This window comes from Diadema antillarum, unplaced genomic scaffold, assembly GCF_040938485.1.
Source record: "Diadema antillarum isolate AM-2024a unplaced genomic scaffold, OU_Dant_1.0 seq00000891_RagTag, whole genome shotgun sequence".
In the NCBI taxonomy this organism is placed as follows: Eukaryota; Metazoa; Echinodermata; class Echinoidea; order Diadematoida; family Diadematidae; genus Diadema; species Diadema antillarum.
The window spans coordinates 1,663,570-1,685,766 of NW_027271755.1; the positions used below are offsets into that span (position 1 = coordinate 1,663,570).

The 22,197-nt window shown below is 38.4% G+C and overlaps 1 protein-coding gene across 1 annotated transcript in view; it reads right to left on the minus strand.

Annotated features, from left to right (window-relative positions):
• The window catches only part of LOC139740963 (uncharacterized), a 51,714-nt gene that overhangs the window by 23,517 nt on the left and 6,000 nt on the right, over positions 1 to 22,197 (minus strand). The window contains exons 5-13 of the mRNA XM_071651549.1: positions 21,495 to 21,590; positions 17,108 to 17,218; positions 15,560 to 15,643; positions 14,247 to 14,440; positions 13,400 to 13,465; positions 11,359 to 11,464; positions 10,600 to 10,715; positions 9,271 to 9,362; positions 5,564 to 5,649 (exon numbers count right to left, since the gene is read on the minus strand). Coding sequence (XP_071507650.1) covers positions 5,564 to 5,649; positions 9,271 to 9,362; positions 10,600 to 10,715; positions 11,359 to 11,464; positions 13,400 to 13,465; positions 14,247 to 14,440; positions 15,560 to 15,643; positions 17,108 to 17,218; positions 21,495 to 21,590 — 951 coding nt within the window. The remainder of the gene's footprint in view (positions 1 to 5,563; positions 5,650 to 9,270; positions 9,363 to 10,599; positions 10,716 to 11,358; positions 11,465 to 13,399; positions 13,466 to 14,246; positions 14,441 to 15,559; positions 15,644 to 17,107; positions 17,219 to 21,494; positions 21,591 to 22,197) is intronic.

Here is a 22,197-nt window from a genome sequence, read left to right on the forward strand (position 1 = left end):
AGTTTCATTTCATTTTTTTCTTCTTATTTCTTTTGTTTTTAATGAAAAATAAAGGGGGCGTGCGCTGGTTGCGACCCCCTCTGGATCCGCCACTGAGTCCCTTGTTGCTTCCGAGGTCACAGACATGACTAAATCCTAGTCGACTTTGGAAATTTGGTCACAAAGGGGCTTTTAATGTATCTGTATTCTTCAAATTTGTGCTGTTGTGCATACATTTAGCTGCCCTGGATTTGAAGCCCACCTTGCTACTACAATACAATGTCATCTGTGTCCAAATAGGACAAGTCAAACTATAATCTCACGTTTTCTACAAGGGTGTGAAAATGGATATTCATAATTGTTTGTGCATTTCAACACGCTTACTTGGCTTAAGGTATCTTTCAAACAGCTGAAACAATGACCTGCACTGAATGCTCTATACACATAAACTTCTTTCTCATGACAGAGAACACTGTGATGTGACTTAGTGTGTGTGTGTGTGTGTGTGTGTGTGTGTGTGTGTATGTGTGTGTGTGTGTGTGTGTGTGTGTGTGTGAGTGTGTGTGGGTGGGTGTGTGTGTGTGACATTGGCCATAATTCAAGCCCACACAGAGTTTTTATTGTGTTTCAAACAAGTGTGACCATCTTCGGATGATTGTGACTCTGTTTAACCCAAAGGTTATTGGAACTAGATGTGTCATGTGATCAATTTATGGAGAGATGACACATGTTGAAGGTCATTGACGTACATCACACAGAGCCTGGATAGAAGTAGGGTGTCTGTCTTACATGGGTTTGGGTAAGACTACATGATTGTTTGAACCAGACATATTCCCCCGCGGGAAGTGAATGATAGCAGTAGATTTGTAATGTCAAGAAGACATATGTGGATGAGGGATTTTTCCCCTAATCCAGGGGCTGGAAACCAAATCCACCAGTCTAATGCCCCTATGGCAGCCGTTCTTTTCGAAACCTTAATGCCACATATCATGCAATCACTCCATCTCTGCCCAAAAGCCATTGTCTGATGCTTACACAGCATCAATTCTCCTCCATGTCCCAATGCCATTGTAAATACAGGGTCACTGCATCACAGAACATTCTTGATTCGCTCGAGTCGGTTGAGAGTTTGTTGCGAGTCAATCAAGCCAGCAAGTTTAACTAACTGTGAATATGCAAGAAGTCCACCCAACATTGCTTACAACTTGCTTTAGCCGCTACTATGTTTCCCCCATAACTTTTTTGCATGTATTCCTGGGGCCCGTTTCATAAAAATTGTTATCAGTGACAACTGCCACATATCTAAGACAAATTTGCTCTCAGCCAATCAGATGCAAGGATTTCCGTAGCTTGTCACATCTATGACAACTTGTCACTGATGACAAGTTTTATGAAACAGGCCCCTGAAGAGGAGAGAAAATGTCATTGTTTCACTCTCACACATCTCACACTCTAGCATTTCCACACATGTCTGCATCTGAATTCTTGCTTAAGGACTGATGCATAACAAGAGTTGTTGTTGCATACTGTTATGAGATAGTAAATATGGTATAAAGGGAAGGCTTTGAAAAAGATTGTTCATTTGCATACCTAATGGACATAATATTATCCCATTATGAACTTCCAAATAATAACAGTAAAGAACACAACTTCCCCGAAGCACGTGCATGAATATTTCTGGTAACCTAATGCTATCTTACCACAAACAAGTTTGTAAAAATAAATATGAAATGATGTACCCACTTATTAACCAAGCAACAGAAATGTATTCAAGAGATTTGTGAAAACAGAAAAGACTATAATTTCATTTTAAAATCATCCAAATGCTGATGTGCATTATACTCAACTACCATCACTATCAACACATTCATGAAACAACCCTAACAGTTTCAGATTTATAGAATAATAAGAGTTGATCACCACAACTGCACCTACTGGTAAGTATGTAATTTCAAGTCTTTGAGGAAATCATTCATCAGCAAGTGCTGATTTTCAACCTTGGAAAATGAGATACGTTTCTGCCAAATTTAAAGCGTGACTGATGCAAAAGCTCCAAATCTAATGAAAGTCCAGCACATATAATGCTAAATATCACCATTTAATGTAAATACTACTTCTACTTCTTCTTCGTCTACTTCTACTACTACTACTACTACTTCTACTACCACTGCCACTACTACTACTCATTATCATCATTATCATTATTATTATTATTATCATTACTATCATTATTATTATTATTATCATTACTATCAATAATATAATCATTATCATTATTAGCATTCACAATATCAATAATGCACTTATCACATAAAAATGTGTCTAAGCGCTGAGAGAAAGAGAAAGAGGAAATAAGAGGGTACAGTTTCAGAATGTTCAGATATATAACAACAATTACCAGCTGCATAAGTTACGGCATGAGACTACAAATATAAGATGAACATAGCATTTAACATAGATTTGAATTTTCTGTTAAATCAGTTCTTTTAAACATTCAGGTAGATCACTCTACTGCTGAGGGGACACTGAATGAAAAGATCATGGTAAGATATAGTATTGATAGGAGGAACTATTAAGAGAGATTCAAATATTTCTCTGAATGTATGCTGCAAGCAAAGTATTCATACATTTGTAAATGGCATGATGTGCTGGGTTGATATGATGTGTTGACTATTACTAGTTACCACTGGCAATTATACAACACCTAAATAGAATGTAGCTATCCGATTGGTCGATTGCCCATCATGTGACATTTAGTTAAAAGTTCCATCGCATGCTGTGGCTGTCAGCCGTGCAACTTTGTTTGAGCAAAAATGGATAGCGCATGGCTGACGTCACCCTTTTCCATTGACTCCCGTGTTAAATTCACAATTGACCCAAAGTTTTTGTTCCATCACACGGCTCTGCTGTCACAATAAACAAATATTTGCCGCGCGCACTCAACAATTACAAGAACAGTTACAAACGTGTACTTTTGTTGTCACTCACTTTTGTAAACAACTTCAACTGATCCACTTCGCATTCATACGTACACGGTGACTGTGACTGTGACTGTGCGGCCGCTCATTTGTCTTTCGCGGAAAATGGTTGCCATTTCTGTGCTAAATTCAAGAATCTGTGTGGACCACATCTGTTGACGTTCGAGGTGTTGTATAAAACAAATAGTGTATGGTCTCTACTTGTGCAATGGAACAAGATTTTGCACTTGGTGAAAGATGAGGCACACTATTCAGCTCGCTTTGCCTCGTTGAATAGAGCGCCTCTATCATTCACCTCGTGCGAAATCTTTTACCATTGGACTCGTGACCATTCACTGTTTGTATACATGTACTAACAATGGGTCAACATGTCACTGGCCCGTTTTCTGGTGTGTGTGTGTGTGTGTGTGTGTGTGTGTGTGTGTGCGTGCGATGGACTATTACACCAGGTTTGAACCCAGCTCTCAGTGAGAAGGGAAGTATAGGTAGAATAATATGCTGCATGCATGAGCTGTGACCATTCAAACAAGAGACCCGCGGGTCTAGCGCTCACCTGAGTATCGCAAGTTCACCTTTCACGCAGTCACTAATCTAAATTATTCACAGCTCTACCAAAATTTGACCAGGCATTCTCAAGTAGAAGATGAAACTGTACAATAAGGGCCCAAATTTTCTAAGATTCCTTAATTTGGGGGGGGGGGGGGGGGATTGGGGCCCCCTGGGGCCCTTTGGGTGGGGCATGGTGCCCATTTTTATAAATTGAGATCCTGACCCCCTAGGGATGCTACCTGCCAAGTTTGATGAAAATACATCATGAGGTTTTCAGGAAGAAGATGAAAATGTACAATTCAGGTCCCCATTTGGACCTTCCCAACCAACCCCCCCTGCCCCCAAGAGGGGCACCCCTTGATCTCCTATGAACAAACTTGAAAATACAGTCATTAATGTACTCACTCATAGTATTATCTTACCTCTATAACTTCTGATTCTAGAGAAGATTTTTAAAGATTCCTTCATTTTGGGGGTTTGGGGCCCCCCTGGGGGCCCCCTGGGAGGGGAATGGTGCCCATTTTAAGAAATTGAAATCCTAACTCCCTAGGGATGCTACCTGCCAAGTTTGGTGAAAATGGGTCATGGGGTTCTCAAGAAGAAGATAAAAATGTACAATTTAGGCCCCATTAGGACCCCTCCTCACCCCCCTCCCCTGGGTCCCAAGGGGGGCACCCCTGATTCTGCCATGAACAAACTTGAAACTACAGTCATCAATGTACAAACTCATAGTATTAACTTAGCTCTATCACTTCTGGTTCTGGAGAAGAAGATTTTTACAGATTCCTTAAGTTTGGGGCGTTTGGGCCCCCTGGGGGCCCCCTGGGTGGGGCATGGTGCCCATTTTAACAAATTGAGTTCCTAACCCCCTAGGGATGCTACCTGCCAAGTTTGGTGAAAATGGGTAATGGGGTTCTCAAGAAGAAGATGAAAATGTACAATTTAGGCCCCATTAGAACCCCTCCCCACCCCCCTCCCCTGGTTCCCAAGGGGGGCACCCCTAATTTTGCCATGAACAAACTTGAAACTACAGTCATCAATGTACTAACTCATAGTATTAACTTAGCTCTATCACTTCTGGTTCTAGAGAAGAAGATTTTTACAGATTCCTTAATTTTGGGGGGTTTGGGCCCCCCTGGGGGCCCCCTGGGTGGGGCATGGTGCCCATTTTAACAAATTGAGTTCCTAACCCCCTAGGGATGCTACCTGCCAAGTTTGATGAAAATCGGTCTTGGGGTTTTCAAGAAGAAGATGAAAATGTAAAAAGTTTACGCACGACGCACGACGGACGACGGACGACGGACGACGCACGACGCACGACGCACGACGCACGACGGACGCCGGACGAAGGGCGATCGCAATAGCTCACTTGAGCCTTTGGCTCAGGTGAGCTAAAAACGGGACCTCCAATTCTGTGCTAGTTGATGTGTTTTGCCTTCCACCACAGGAGGGGACAGCATGGTAACACACACATCACTGCTCACAGTTTATTCCTGTAACATTGTACCTCTCGATGCAGTGCAGCCACACTAATACAGACTGAGCCAACAACCATTCGACAGTTTTAGTAACGGGGAGTACTCACTTGCAGAGTTATTAATGTCATTGAGTTTACACTCTCCATCACTTCATCTTCCACACTGCTTTAATCAGGACTAACAATACCAAAATCTAAAATTAACTTGGGGAAAACTAAGCAAAGTTCTACCACATGGTGGCGCTCTACCTACAGTGCATGCAGAAAATACACACAGAACATCACAGATTTTGTTAGTGAATGAAAGAAGTAATTCTAGTGATCATAACTTCAATCTCTTAAAATAAAAATGTTTGTGTTTTTGTTTCACTTTACCATTCACCATCTCGTCAGCTGACAAGTGTTTTAAGACTACTTATTCCACAATTAAAAAGAAACATAATCACAGACTTTTTTTTTCAGAGTGACTTAAATTGTTTCTGACTTTGTTTCATGTTTGTTTGAAGTGTTTCACCTCTTCAGTTTGATGGTAGATTGACCTTAGTGGTCAAAGTGTACAAAGGAAGTGGTTTGTACTCACTGGTAGCTGGTGAATATTTAACCATCCCACATCATTAAGAATCCTCCTCAGAACTTTTTCAGCACTCTCATTCTTTGCTTTCTCACCTGAAATGTAAAGAAAATGGAACAAGGAAAAGTAGAAATTACGCAGTGCGTAAAATATGTCCCCGCCGGAAGTAGCATTTAGTAGCAAAATGTACAATATCGGTAAAAAATCAAGGTCAAAGGTCAAAGAAGTCAAAGGTCAAAATTCTGTGTAGGAGTTTTGAAGCCCTCACCTAGTGCCATCACAAAAAGCAAACGGAATCGAAATCGGGTTAGAAATGGCGAAGGAGTAGCATTTTGTAGCCAATGTACAATATAGGTCAAAAATCAAGGTCAAAGGTCAAAGAAGTCAAAGGTCAAAATTCTGAGTAGAAGTTTTGAAGCCCTCACCTAGTGCCATCACATAAAGCAAACGGAATCGAAATCGGGTTAGAAATGGCGAAGGAGTAGCATTTTGTAGCCAATGTACAATATACATGTAGGTCAAAAATCAAGGTCAAAGGTCAAAGAAGTCAAAGGTCAAAATTCTGTGTAGAAGTTTTGAAGCCCTCACCAAGTGCCATCACATAAAGCAAACGGAATCGAAATCGGGTTAGAAATGGCGAAGGAGTAGCATTTTGTAGCCAATGTACAATATAGGTCAAAAATCAAGGTCAAAGGTCAAAGAAGTCAAAGGTCAAAATTCTGTGTAGAAGTTTTGAAGCCCTCACCTAGTGCCATCACATAAAGCAAACGGAATCGAAATCGGGTTAGAAATGGCGAAGGAGTAGCATTTTGTAGCCAATGTACAATATAGGTCAAAAATCAAGGTCAAAGGTCAAAGAAGTCAAAGGTCAAAATTCTGTGTAGAAGTTTTGAAGCCCTCACCTAGTGCCATCACATAAAGCAAACGGAATCGAAATCGGGTTAGAAATGGCGAAGGAGTAGCATTTTGTAGTCAATGTACAATATAGGTCAAAAATCAAGGTCAAAGGTCAAAGAAGTCAAAGGTCAAAATTCTGTGTAGAAGTTTTGAAGCCCTCACCTAGTGCCATCACATAAAGCAAACGGAATCGAAATCGGGTTAGAAATGGCGAAGGAGTAGCATTTTGTAGCCAATGTACAATATAGGTCAAAAATCAAGGTCAAAGGTCAAAGAAGTCAAAGGTCAAAATTCTGTGTAGAAGTTTTGAAGCCCTCACCTAGTGCCATCACATAAAGCAAACGGAATCGAAATCGGGTTAGAAATGGCGAAGGAGTAGCATTTTGTAGCCAATGTACAATATAGGTCAAAAATCAAGGTCAAAGGTCAAAGAAGTCAAAGGTCAAAATTCTGTGTAGAAGTTTTGAAGCCCTCACCTAGTGCCATCACATAAAGCAAACGGAATCGAAATCGGGTTAGAAATGGCGAAGGAGTAGCATTTTGAAGCAAAATGTACAATATAGGTCAAAGGTCAAGGTCAAAGGTCACAACTGAAATTCTGTGTAGAAGTTTCAAAGCTCCCATGTAGTGCTATCATATAAAGCAAACAGAATTAAAATTGGCTCATAAATGACAGAGAAGTAGCAAATTGAACATTTTGATCACACACGGACGCACAGACAGACAGACAGACGGACGGACAGACACACGGACACACACACGTACGGAGCCCGTTTCATAGTCCCCTGCTCGAACTCGTTCGGCGGGGACAAAAATAAACAGTACGCCAACAAAAGTGGATGGAGCACAGTTTAATTTTCAGACTTTCATCTGAACAACTATAAATTGGTTCTAATGGCTACAGATTTTCGGAATTTATAGTGATAAGGATGAGGAATAAGAACGTTTTTCCAAATTTACAACAAATTGTAATGAACAAGGGTGATGACATATGGCAGCCTCACCATAAGAATACATGCCTGGGGGCTCAAGGAAGCAGAACAACAGAAGGAAGCATACATGCACATTAATGCTACACAAGTGAACCTGTTAGGAAAGCAGTATTATAATGAATTCAATTGCTACATTTCTGAAATATGTGAGCCTCCTATGTCATTATTCTTGTTCACTGCAATTTGTTTGTTTGGTTTCTCTGCTCAAGAACAACAACAAATTCCACAAATCTATACATGGAGCTGTCGATTTACATACTACATGATGTGAAAATATGAAAATTGTCTGGACTTTCCCTTTAAGTTTTAGAGGTGCCTTTTCTTTCTCGTTTTGTACATGAGTGATCAAGATCACAACAATTAAGATCATTATACCTGATGAAGGATCTTATGTTCATTGTCTGACATTCTGTAATGACATTAAAATGAAGTCAACATCTTCATTCAAACAATTACTGGATTTACAGAGATGCACAGTCATATTGGCCAATACAATTTTCATCATTCCCTAGTGTTTGTTTGCAATGCGCAGATATTTAAATCTTTAAGGGAACAGAATGCAAAAGCACATCTCAAACTACAAATTTTCACAAAAACAGATGTTGTGATATTCTCCTCTACACCTCATACAATATATAAAGAGCACTGAGCACTGAGCATTATGAAGTGACATGTTCATCACTTTCTGAAGAAACCCATTCTCAGTTTCTATATATTCAGTGTATTTTCTTCTCTCTTTTAATTATATAAAATAGCGCAATAATAATTATTATATCCCTCATGTAAAGCTTCTTGCCATAGGATTGTACAGAGCACGAACATGGTGTAGTTTTACTAGCTAGCTACGAGCAGCTGGATGCGGTGCAATTGGTTACTAGCCAGCGTGATATAGTACTTTTGGGAATCCACGATTTGCACCCATCGTGATCATGTGATCAATATCTACATTTCTCACTTAAGAATGTATGCAGTGCGCGTAGTAGCGATACTTTTGAGCGACAGTCCTGTGGCTTGTAGCTAGCTAGCTAGCGCTAAGAGAGCGCGCGGTGTGATGTGCGACAGCATTACAGAAATCTGTGTGGTGCGATGGCGTGGCCGGTCGGTGTGTAACGTGTGGACGTGTGATACGTGGCTTGCTATGCATTCAGCTCAATTGACAAAGTGACTGCTTCCAGTAACGGAAGAATGATCGCAGGAGGACACCATATCAGGTACGAATTAGGAATAAACTAAAACCGATTTTGAAGATGATCTGGGTAACGAAGCCGCTTTAGGCCTACTTCTAACGTAGTCCTGGACCTCGATCTTTCGGAGTTTTGCACGCTGTAGTGTAGCTCGTGTGTAGGAATCAACAACAGCGCAGCGGTGTCGTTCGCTACGCGCTGCACGCACTGCTGCTGCACTGCTACAGCCTAACGTTAGATTTATCGTTCACGAAACCTGCACACTTTTCCAAAAGGGAACCGTCATTACTCTAGTAAAATGCTCGAGAGGGATATAAAACAAATATCGACTGCTTTCTTTCGGGCCATGGTAAAACTATTTGCACCGAGGTGATGTCTCAACAGTGCTATGTCCCGAGACGAATACCATCTCCCTCTGCAGCAGTCGATATTTGTATATTATAATACAGTCAAACCTGTCTGTAGCGGCCACCCAGGGGAGACAAAAAGTGAACAAAATAGACACGTGGCCCCTTTAGATAGGTTTTTATCATGCTTTTTCTCTTAGAGGGAATTGTTTTTAGTGGTTGCATACAGCAGGTGGCCGCTCTATAGACAGGTGGTCGCTAAGACAGGTTTGACTGTATTATGATATCATACTTACTGCCGGACAGGTTCCCCCACCAGTTGGAAGACTCATCTCGATGGCAGTGCTTTGCTAGCGCCCTCGCTCCAACTGTCAGAGCGCTGCCAGACCTATGATGACATCACATCATTCATGCAAGAGGAATCACATGCATAAAATTTATATACCGTACTACATTCTCCAAGCTTTTTTTTTTTTTTTTTTTGCTCAACCACACAATGTGAAGGAACCTTTGAAATGACAAGGTTACCAACAAGATTAAAATTGTACGCAAGTGATTGTCTGATGTATCTGAAGTAAAATTTGAAAGATATTCTTTTGGCAGAAATACATTGTCATACATGATTACATACTGCCAAGAAATGCAAGGGGCTCTGAAAAATTGGTATTTTCCATCTTGAAATAACCTGCTCTGTGTTTCTCATCATTATTTTGTGTGAGATGCATTCTTTTCAATCAGGCTGGAAATGTTTGCTCTCTCCGGGACATAATTTTTGCTTTTAAAAAAAAATCCTCTACTATACCATGACACAAAGCAATATCTGGATTACTCACAGACAAAGAGGATTGGTACAATTGAGGGTGTTTTTACACCTTGCTTTTAATAGATGAGCTTACTAACAGCAGCCCAGGTTTGATTGAATGCGTTGAAGCACACAAGTCTCCATTGAGTACTACTACAACTGGAAAGCCTTATCGCACAGTGCTCTACAAAACCGGAGGTCATCGCTAATTATGTTAAAGGACAAGTCCAGCTTCATATACATAAGGATTGAGAGAATGCAGCAATATTAGAAGAATACATCAGTGAAAGTTTGAGGAAAATCAGACAATCTCTTCAAAAGTTATGAATATTTTAAGTATCTGTGTAGTCATTGCTGGATGAGAAGACTACTACGGTGTATGATGTCACATGCGTACAACGATATAAGGAAAATAAAAAGGGAATTTCACAAAAATTTACTTTTTGAATAAAGTGCAAATGTATTCGGCTTGTTACTGATGTAGATTAAGAGTAATATTATTCCCCCTGCCTTCTGAAAGAGAGAAGTCGATTGTTCTTTTGTCATGCGAGAAAAATTGAAATATGTTGAAATTTCTTTATTCTTTCTTTATATCGTTGTACACATGTGACATCACAAGCTATAGTAGTCTTCTCATCCAGCCTTGACTGAGAAGAAACTTTAAAAATGCATAACTTTAAAACGGATCGTCCGATTTTCCTCAAACTCTCACTTAAGTGTTCTACTACTATTGCTGCATTCACCTGACTCACATGTCTGTAAAGGTGAACTTGTCCTTTAAATTTAGGCAGGTGATGATGATGACGAAAGGAGGATAACTCACTTGTTCTGCTCCCTGAAACTCTCCTCCAAGATGTCTCGAGTCGGAGGGAAGACCAGCTGGGTCCCAATGGTGTCCCGCACCCCTACGAGATCCATCATGCCCCTCTTGCCAAGATCCTGGTGGAGAAAGTGGTGTGACATGTGATTACAGTGCACTTGCGTTACAACAAACACGGTTATAACGAAATTCCGGTTACAATGAAGTAAAAAATCAGGCCACAACATTATCCACTCTATGCATTTTTATTGTTTATTTGTTCGGTTGTAATGAAATTTCGATATCACGAAAGAATCCTGCTGGTTCCGGGGACTTCGTTATAATGGGAGTCCACTGTACATATATGTGTACATGAGATGGTAGGATACATTCCTGAATCTGATGCAAGTAGGTGCACATTCAAATAATGTAATATCATATCATTTCAATCACTACTGAAGCATCCGATGAAATGAAGCCTCTATATGAAATAGAAAGTCACAGCATTTTGAAGATTAATTATGTTCTCAACAGTGTAGAATGCACCAGGTGACTAGTAATAGTCAGCAAATGGTACCAAGTACTGGTCAGTGGCAGATCCAGAGGGGGGCGCACCGGGTGCTCGTCCCCCTTTACTTTTTGTTGAAACAAAACAAAAGAAATAAAAAAGAAAAAAATTGAAATGAAACCCGGAAGTAGCGCCAGAAATATTTTTTTTTTGCACATCCCAGCCCCCTTATGGAATTCCTGGATCCGCCCCTGCTGGTGGTTAGTAATACTGACCGTTAGGAGCTGGACAATCTTGTGCTTCTTCATGTCGTCCTCCAAGCCATCCCAGGAGGACCGCAGGCCCATCATGTGACAGGAAACGGTGTCCATCACCATCTTCCTGCACGGAGAACAAGATGGAGGACATTGGGGAATTGAGTTCAGGCAGGAGACCTGGCTCTACATTAGAAGTATTTGATCATTTTGATTATAAGCTTGAATGTTTGTTTGTTTGGTTAATTCATTTACTTTTAGCAGTCATGCACCTTAGACATCAGAACTGGGCCATAGAGACAGGCAGTGAGATGTTTTTTGGTTTTTGTTTTCTTTCTGTATCCTCACTAGCCTCCATCTGGCTGTGTGTGTAGAAACATGGAAAATATACTGATATATAGATTCATCTCCCTCATGTAAAGTTTCTAGCAATATGACTGTACAGAGCAGGAAAAGGGGGTAGTTTTACTAGCTATCTACAGTGTGTATGAGCAGCTGAATGCGGTGCAAAGACTTACTATCTGGCATGATATAGTATATTTGGGAATCCACGATCTGCATGCAATCATGATTCTGTGATCGATATCTAAATTTCTCACAATAGAATGTAAGCAGTGCGCGTAGTTAGCAATAGTTTAATACTTAAAGGTAGGGAATCCCATTTGCATGCATTAAATGAAGAGTTGTATAAATACAGTGGTATGTTGAAGAGAGTATCATTTTAGAAACTCCCATAAAGTATTGAAAGTGGAAGGTAACATTTAGTACATTTTTATTGACCGTTAGATTTTGAATTGAATTTTTTTCGGGGCTCACCGTAAATTCCAGTACATTACTATGCTACCTTTGCAGACCCATGCACTGCATGTGTGTCCATCATGTATATTTTGTGAAGAAAGTTCATCAAAACTTACAAACATTTCTATATACATTCTTGCCACACACTCTATATGTTATTACATCAGCTCTTATACTTTTAGATTTGTGTTTATAGATAAAAAATACGGAAGACTGCAACAAAAAGGCTTAAGTGTGGCTGACACACAGAACTACTGAGTAGTTGAGTTTTGTGCATTATTCAAATTGTAGATAACTGTTGACTTCCAAATTTCTCAGCATTGGCCTAAACAAGTCCCCTGAGGTTCATATTTAATGTTTTGCTGCATTTTGGGAGGTCTGTAAAAGGTATTCCCTACCTTTAAGTAGCTAGCTAGCCCAGTGCTAGTCAACGGACGGCATCACAGAGATCTATGGTGCGATGGCATGCATGTGTGTGAACAATGCAATTCAGCTCTACTGACAATGTGACTGCTTTTTTAAGTGACTGCTTAAAAGGCAGTCGGCTCCTATTCGCAAAAATTTCATGCTATAAAATGTGACCAGCTACAACAAAAGGATCCTAAAGTCGCTGACGGCTGAGCCGAGAAAATAGACTTTGAAGTCACATCATCAAAATTGGTCAAAACAATTGCATTTCTGTTTTTTGCATAATATTGTAGTCTAATGTTTTGTCTATCATCTGCCGAAATTTGGAAGCTAAATGATCAAAGGAAAGGCAAGAAATCAGCATTTTTCTGGGCCATGATTTTCCGATTTTCAACGTAACAGAAACTTGTCCGAAGATTTGGATTTAGCGCCGCAGCTAGACTCTGCCCCTAGCAACGAGGGAGTGATCTTATTGGTCAGTGTGTGGTATCCTGATTACTGATTGGTCATGCATAGACCGCTGGCGCTAAGCTTGAATGAACATCGTGGAGGTCGCTAGGAGCATACCTTCTATTGTCAAGCGGTGAAAACTGTTTCACCTCCCCTTGATCATGATAGCATCGGAAGGAAAACTTTGAAGGCGTTCTTCTCGAAACTCTGATATCCACAACCACTTGACATGCGCTAATAAAATCATCGATATCTGCGCAACCGAGTACTTTTATGAGTTGTGCTATGTATGAAATCAAAGTAGAAGAGTATGGGAATAATGTCATGCCATTTTCAGAAAATTGTCCTCCCCCGACTTTCGCATCCTTTTGTTGTGGGGAGTCACAAATATCTTGCTTTACAGTACCTCCTGTTGTCCGCATCCCCCTCATCCAAGTGCTCATAAACCTTCAGCTCACGAGTCGTGCAGGTCCTGGGGGAGAAAAAGATTAGAGCACAAATTCAGCTACACAATTTTCACTCGTTCCATCTGCCACTGCTAAGTTTTATGAAACTTTATAAACAGGACTACGGCCAAGTAATTGATTTATTTTGTTTTGTTTTTTTGACAGATCAACGGAAGAAGCTTGATATAGTTCATCATTATTATGATTATCATCATTACTCTTATCCCCATCTGAGTCATCATCATCACATTTTTTATCATCATCATTATCTTTTCATTTATGTGTGATCTTCTCCACAAATGACACATAAATCTTTAAATGGTATAAGGTATTCAACCTAATACTCAAAGAAACCTGGTGAGTTCAGTTTAAAATATAAGGAGATTTTTAGAAACTTGTCGGAAAGGGATCAAAGAGACTTCAGCATGGATCAAATCAGAACATTGAACTTGATATAATGGCAATGTATCTTGGGTGCACGTCATGAGACCGACACCCACAAGTCATACAGCCCTTGAGTCATACAGCTCACAACTCATACAGCTCATGAGTTATCCAGCTCACGAGTCACACGGCCCATTATTTCGACACTAAGATAACAAGGCCCACGAGACCGACACATTAATCCCCGCGTCGAATCTGTCGAACTCGAGGGCTGTTTTTACCTAGTGTCGAACTTGTGGGCTGTATGACTCGTGAGCTGTATGACGGATGGACCTGTTTTCAATGTCAAACTCGTGGGCTGTATGACTCGTGGGTGTCCGTCTAGTGGCCTGTAGTGGGATGTCCCCACATATCTCTACTCACCCATTCCACATCCAGTCCTCGATAAGATTGGCCAGGAAGCGGATGAGTGGGATGTCGGGGTAGGGAAAGCTGAGATGGTTTCTGCCGCCCCCTTTGCCGGAGGACTTCTCGTCCGGATCCTCCCTGGGGCGGTAGGTCAAGGCATCCCGGTCCTCCACAGTCAACACGCCCTTCTTGTGCAGCTCCTCTACGGCCTGAGGGAGGGTTTAAAGGGGCATTCCAGACAATTTTCACAATTTCACATCATGTGGTACATAAATCAACAGCTCCATGTATAGACTTGTGGAAGTTATTGTGGTTGAGCAGAGAAACAATACTTTGAAAAAAAACCTTAAACAAATTACACTGAACAAGGATGATACACAGGAGGCTCACATATTTCAGAAATGTAGCAGTGCAATTCCATTACATCGCTTGCTTGTGAGATCACCTGTGTATAATCTAAGCATGCCTTCTTCTTTTGTCCTGCTTCCTTGAGCCCCAACTCATGCATTCCTATGGTGACCCTGCCATGTCATCATCCTTGTTCATGGTGATTTGTTATAGATTTCGAAAATGTTCTTATTCTTCATCCCAATTATCATAAATTCTGAAACTCTGTCCTCAGTATACTAATTTATAGTTGTTCAAATGTAAAAATCTGAAAATCATCCAGAGGTCTCCTTAGGGAGCGAAGGAGTAAAGATTCAAGGAGAGGGGGTAGGAAGCATCAAGGCAGAGGGAAGAGAAGGAGGCCAACAAATTAAAAATAAATAAATTACGAAGTTGAAGTCAAGCATCAACTTCTGTGTCTGGCTTTGGCCACACCCACTTAATTAAAAACAAAACAAATATGTGTATGCAAATATTTGATGCAAATGTTAGGCTGTATGGAATGCTCTTCCTTTTTTTTACACAAGCACAGGGCTAAAGAGCTAATATCTGTCATAAAGAGCTGTCATGGCTACCATTATGCCAAAGCAGACGAAAGGGTATTTAAAAAAATGTATTACAAAACCCTGTAGGTTTCACCTGTGCGTTTCTCAGTCTTTCACTGATGAAACATGATAAAGCATTTGCAGAATACCCATACAGATTGACAAAGTTGTGCAATTTCTTTTTTACATCTGAATTCGATGTAACTTCTACTCTTCCATTAGTTGACTTAACTCTATTTGTCTGACATCATTCATTTTTTGCAAAGTCAGATCTAATATTGATTGACATTGGACTATATTTACCTTTGCAAACACTTTTGCAAAATCTCAGTGAAATATTCTACATTCATGCCCACAGCACTGTCTAACATAAAGAGAGAGAGCGGTGCAACTTACCTCCTTTACAAAATGCTCCATCTCAGGCAAATGAGTATTGAAGTCCAAAATCACTGGAACTAGTGGAATGTGTTTCTGTTCTACCTGGTCATTTTAAAAAGCAGATATTACAGAAAAGTTCATCTGTAGGATTGCATGAACAGATTTGTTTCAAAATATCTATGTGAGCATGCATACACCTGGGGGGCATTTCATGAAGGAACTTGTTGGATAATATATCTGACAAGTCAATTATATCCGACAAGTTTTGAGAAATTCTTCAGTCTGACTGGCTGATTTCTCTGAACTTGTCGGATATAATTGACTTGTCAGACATTTTATCCGACAAGTTCCTTCATGAAACGCCCCCCAGATGTCATTTAGGATTCTCTGAAGGGGAAATTAAAGACGGGCTGCTAATAAATTTCATCAATACTGCTGCATATAGCTTAGAAAAGCAACATACATCTAAGGATAACAGCATGAGGTACATAACAACTACATGTACTTGACAAATTGCTATTCATCACTGAAAACCAATGTTATACACTGCTTCGAAAGCCACAATGTAGTAGAAAGACCATATGTTACACTGATATACTGGTTGTGGCAGATACTGTAGCCCAAAAGCACTAAATGATGATTTGGTGGAATATAAGACATTTTGTAATTGTCTACAAATCAAACCTTTGATATCTCTCCTACCTCATGTCCAAATCTAAAAGTCTTGGAATGTGTCAAAATTTATCAAAACTTTTGATATTTATGAAGGACAAATACATTACAATGCTGCTTTCCTCTTTTAAATGGACATGTACACACAAATCTGAATTCACAGCCAGCTTTCTAACATCCTTTGCTCATCAACCACAAGTTGCGGCTGTACATCGTACCATTTCTTGGACAGGTTTGGAAACAAAGCGAGACCAATCATACAGCAATGGAAGCGCAGAGTCTGGAAATGTTAAACACTGCAAGACAATTGATGTTTGGTGACTTTAGATGAACATTTGTGGTGATTTGCAATGATGGGTCTTTTCATCTTTTGTAATTGTTATAGATAGTAAACAGTGAAAGAATTAAAGAAGAGTTTTATGCTCTCAGTCATATCAATGTAGAACACATTACAACCTGTACGTAGCATCATTAGTCCATGTTAAAGGGACTGTACAGTACTGGTTGAGGTGAGGATTCAACTTGTAATGTTTTGCGATATATTTAGAAACCACTCTATGAAATATGAAAGAGCATGTAATTCCAAGAAGGATTCAACATTTATTTGATGAAAATTGGTCTTGAAATGACTGAGATATCCATAAACAAGGTAAACAAAGAGAACCTAATGAAAGTCGTGGCCTGTCAATTTTATTAGGATCACTCTATTGGATATCTCAGTTATTTCGAGACCAATTTTCATCAAATAAATGTTGAATCCTTCTTGGAATTACATGCTCTTTCATATTTCATGAGAGGTTTCCCATTATCACACATAAAAAAGTTATAAACCTGAAGATAAGTCTCAACCAAAAACTATATGTTCCCTTTAACCTTTTATTTTGCTGTCTTTACCTTATTCTGGCTGGTAGTGTTATCACTATATTCTCCTGGGGGAGTCTTTTCTTTATTGACTTCCTCAATGGGTCCAAATTTGACAAGGTCTGGATCACCCCAATCCCAGCTCTGTCATAAAACGGGACGAATAGCAGCTCTCAATATTCCATATGCTCTGCAGCATATCAAATAACATATTGCATGCAACACTGATATTTCATGAAATTTTGTTTTTCAGAATTTCGCAAGTCGGGTACTATTCATAAATTTCTAAAAAGTGCAAAAATATTAACTCACATTCCGACATGAATGTGGCATGGAAACATTTCTCCATCCACTGGCACTGTACGGCACAGTCCTGATTCACACGCAAACTAGAAATGTCGCTATGGCAACTGGTATGCCTCCGCCATAATGCATGATTCTCCTAATAGGTCTAGATAGTACATGTGGACAATGTGTGATTACATTTTCGCAAAATTGGCAAAATATTAAAATGACAAGTTTGTCACAAATGTGTTGAATGTTCACCTTCCTTGACCTAGGTTTGATTGGATGAATAGGAGAGTATGTATTTGGGATTTAAGGATTTTAACTTGACTTTGACCCATTCATATGTTTCTGCATTTTTATGCAATTTTCAAGGTATGGAGAAAAAGCGCAATTTCTGTATTGAATAGTAAATTGTTACCATTTTCATCTGGCCTTTGACCCTAAAATTCATAAGATAATAACTGTCAGGCAGAACATACATAAATATGTAGTAAGTTTCATGATAACTTGAGCCACTTCCAAGATATGGAGGAAAAAACTAGTTCAGCACTTTCACTTGATCTTTGACCTTTTGACCTTTGAGGCAAAAGCAAAAGAAAAAAAAAACTTTCCAGAGAATCTCTTATTAGCTTATACATGCATACATCAAGTGTAAAAAAAAAAAAAAATACTCCTGCTGGCATTGCATAAAAATGATGGAAATAGTAAAATTTTGAAGTGTTGCCCTTGACCTTTGACCTCTGACCTTTGACCCCATGAACCCTAAATTCTCTAGATAATCACTGCCAGTCAGTACATGTATATACTATGTTCCATGAAGATACCTTGAATATCCAAGGTGCAGAGAAAAAAGGTGAAGTTTTAATATTTTTACTTGACATTTTAACCTTTGACCTTTGACCTCATGGCCGAAACTTTCACTAGAGAATCTTAATTGGGTAATACAATGTATACACTAAGTTTCAAGAAAATATCTTTAGGCATTGCATAGATATGGTGGAAATGGTGAAATTTTATGTATTTGACCTTGACCTTTGACCTTGAGCATGTGCACCCAAAAGTTGATAGGCACAACTTCACCCCCTAATACACATACATGCCAAGTTTCATTAGGATACCTCAGAAGGTTTTGATAGTTACCCTGTCCACAAAATTCATTACGGACGGACAACCCAAAAACATAATGCCTCCGGCACCACTTCGTGGCGGAGGCATAAAATAGACTCACTATCAAAATATATGGCATTATATACTGTAAAGTACTTCCTTGTAGCTCGATTCAAAGCACAAATATATGGGCATTTCCACGGTAACTCACGTTACATTTTGAACTCAAAATTAGGTTGTTGAGATCAATATCCTTAAAACCTAATTAGTGATATGAGTTACTATATATGTGAATGAGTATCATGCACCTCCATCCTACCTCACAGCAACATTACATCCACAGACTCTTATGAGAACTATGAGAAAAAACACTACAAATGTCGGTAACTCACGTTACATAATTTGGACATGCAAAAATTTGGCATGTCTTATATTCAAAAGTTTCCTCAAACAAGAAACAGAGAGACTTTAAAGTCTATTGTGTCAAAGTCATGGACTAACAACATACATCACCGAGTATGGTAAAAATTCAAATTGTCTTACATTCTCCAGGTATCGTCATGTGAAGCGGTAACTCACGTTACGGTAACTCACATTACGGTAACTCACGTTACAGTTTGTCCACATGATCACAAGACGATTTTTTGTCTTAATAATCCAAAGAAAACTTACCAAGAGAACTTTTTTTTCACAAACAAACTCCAAGAATAAAGAATCTAAATTGATTTGAACATTGATCTGACAGTAATTAATCCCATTTTATCCATGAGATTACCAAAAGGCAGGAAACTTTACATTTAGAATACCAATTTGAAGATAAATTTCATTTTTAATTGAGTCGTTTTTCAAGCTTTCATTTGTACTGAGACAAAAATTGTATTCAACAAAATGATATGAAACAGAGTCTATTTCATTAAATTACACTCTTTTCCAGTTAACAAATGCATCAGAAATTGAGGACTTAATTGAGAATTTGATTTGATTTGATTGTTTTTTTATTTTACTAGATTTAAATGAATTTCAGGCTATCTAGATAAAACAAGTCATCCATAAACTATTCCATTTAATACACTGAGTCACGAGACTAGAGACCTGTACATGTAGTCTGTGGAGAGTTTAAAGGTTCAGAAATGAATATTTTCAATAAATCTTTTAACTTTTAAACAATGCAATTTATATTCCAATTATTTGATAATTGTTTGAATTACTCAATAATCAATTGTTTGTATGTTTGATTTGTTTACAAATTCTTATACCAAACTGGTACAGAAATTAGAATTCAATTACAGAAACTGCAGATAAATTTTAGTTATCTGCTACCAGTATTGATCAGTTTAATAAAACATGTTTATAAATGTTTAAGCCTTAAAAAACAATGGCTTTGGTCTATGAAATGTCAAGAAGCCATTATTTAAATTGTACATACATGTAAAAAGTATACCAGTATTTTCTAGAGTAATCAAGCAGACTGAAGCAGTAAATCCCAATGAAAAACATGAATAGTAAATATTTTGTGATCAGGAGGCTAACTATTAATATCACAAAATGTTGATAGTTTGCTTTAAGGTACATGACTGTCCAGCTCTTAAAGAAAATGTCTGATAATGAGGTTCACATTCAACAAGTTTTTGGTAATAGATCAGCATGTAAAGTAAATTGTAGTAAACATGGAAAAGTTTCATTGTAGGATTTTGCAACAATATACAGTGGCTAAAACCTCAGAGTAGAATAGTATAAAACACATTTATAAGTGTGTCAAATTCACAATGTTCAGTTCTCAAAAATCTCAGAAAAAACAGCAGGAAGTGAGCTCCAATCTTAAAATTCTCTTCATACATGTAAATGTTTCAGCCTCATAAACAATGGCTTTGGTCTATACAGGTAGGTATAAACTATGAAATGTCAAATAGTAATCACTTGAATTACAAAAACAAGAACTTTTCAAGAGTAATCATGCAGTGATTATCCCAATCAGGAGGCTATTAATAGTTACCACAAAATTTTGATAATTTGCTGGAACAAGGTCCATGCAGCTTTAGAAGAAATGTCTTTTAACAACTTTCGTAACAGATCAGTATACATGCACTGTCATATTAAATAGTAAATATGGAACCTGTTGAAGCACATGTGATGAACATATGTAATTAATACATTGTACATGTAGACCAGTTGGTTTGGTGATAGAGAGAGAACAAGAGAATAACAATCTACTGGAAATAGAATCTTAATACAAGAGTTCAGTAATCATGTGTACACTCATTGGTTACTTACAATCATAACCTTCATATCATTTCTTGGTATTAAAGAAAAATCATGTCGGTAACTCACGTTACATTGTGGTAACTCACGTTACATGGTAACTCACGTTACAATTTTAAGACCTCTGTTATGAGAATTTGAAGCAAAGACTATAAGTCCCATCATATTTCATGGATGTGTGCTGCATAGTTATTTGATAATCCAAAATACCATGTCTCAGTTGGGCATAGTAAAATTGCTAGGTTAAAAAGTTCATGTTTCGGTAACTCACGTTACAGCAGCTTCTCGAGCTATGTAAGAGCACGCTGGTGTCCGAAGTACATATCTTATATCGAGGTCTCCACTTTATTTACTGCTAGATTAATATATTTTTTATTTGTGAAACCGAAGAAAGTTTGATTTGAGCCTCAAATATAAAAAATAATCACAAAGAGCAACAAAAATGCATTTTTAGGGATTTTTAGGTCAAAAAATGCTTTCTGGTTTCAAAAGGTATAAAAATGCACAAAAGGGAACTTTTCTTAAAGGTAAAGTTGGTTTCACACACTTCAAACTCTGGCTAACAAAGATTATCAGTTGTCCTGAAATATGCGGGTAAAATTTTGGTGGTCATGTCGCACAACTCACGGAAATGCCCATATATATATCCATGTTTGCTGGTTTCATCATATGGATTATCTTTAGAAATGGGTCATAGATACTACGATCAGTCGCATCATCATCATTACATGTATCCTTTACAAGTATTCAAACATGATGCCTTTACCTTATTCTGGCTGGTCTTGTTGTCACAGTGATCTCCTGGTGGAGTCTTTTCACCTTTGACCTCCTCAATGCGTCCACACCAGTCCCAGTGATTCTGCTATAGAATAATAGTAATAATAATAATAATAACAACAACAACAACAACAACAATAATAATAATAATAATAATAATAATAATAATAATTATAATAATTATAATAATAATGACAATACTACTACTACTACTAATAATAATAATAGATAGATAGAAAGATTATTCCACATCATAGGAGCATTAAAAGCAAATTTTCCTGTTGTTTACATCTGCTCTATAGCAAATCAACTAACTTAACCTACACCCCCGGTACTTGATTTCAATCACACTCCATATCTCTGTTCAATTTAAACTTCATACATAGTGTGAAATACAATGAAGGCCAAAGCAAGTGATATACTTTTTTATTTACCAATCAGACTGAAAATAAGAAAGTTTTAGGATATTACATTACTATCACCTCACATAATTACAATTCTGTGGTCGTTGAAAGTTCCCTGTTTCCCTGAAAATATGTCACAATTTGAAATTCTATAATTTTCTCTCTTTTTTTCAGTACAATTTTCATGAGACCTCTTTGGTCTGTGCCTTTGAATTTCTAGTATTTACTTTAAAAGCCACTTTGCACATGGTATGGAATTCCAAACTAAAATGTTTTTAGTTATTTAAG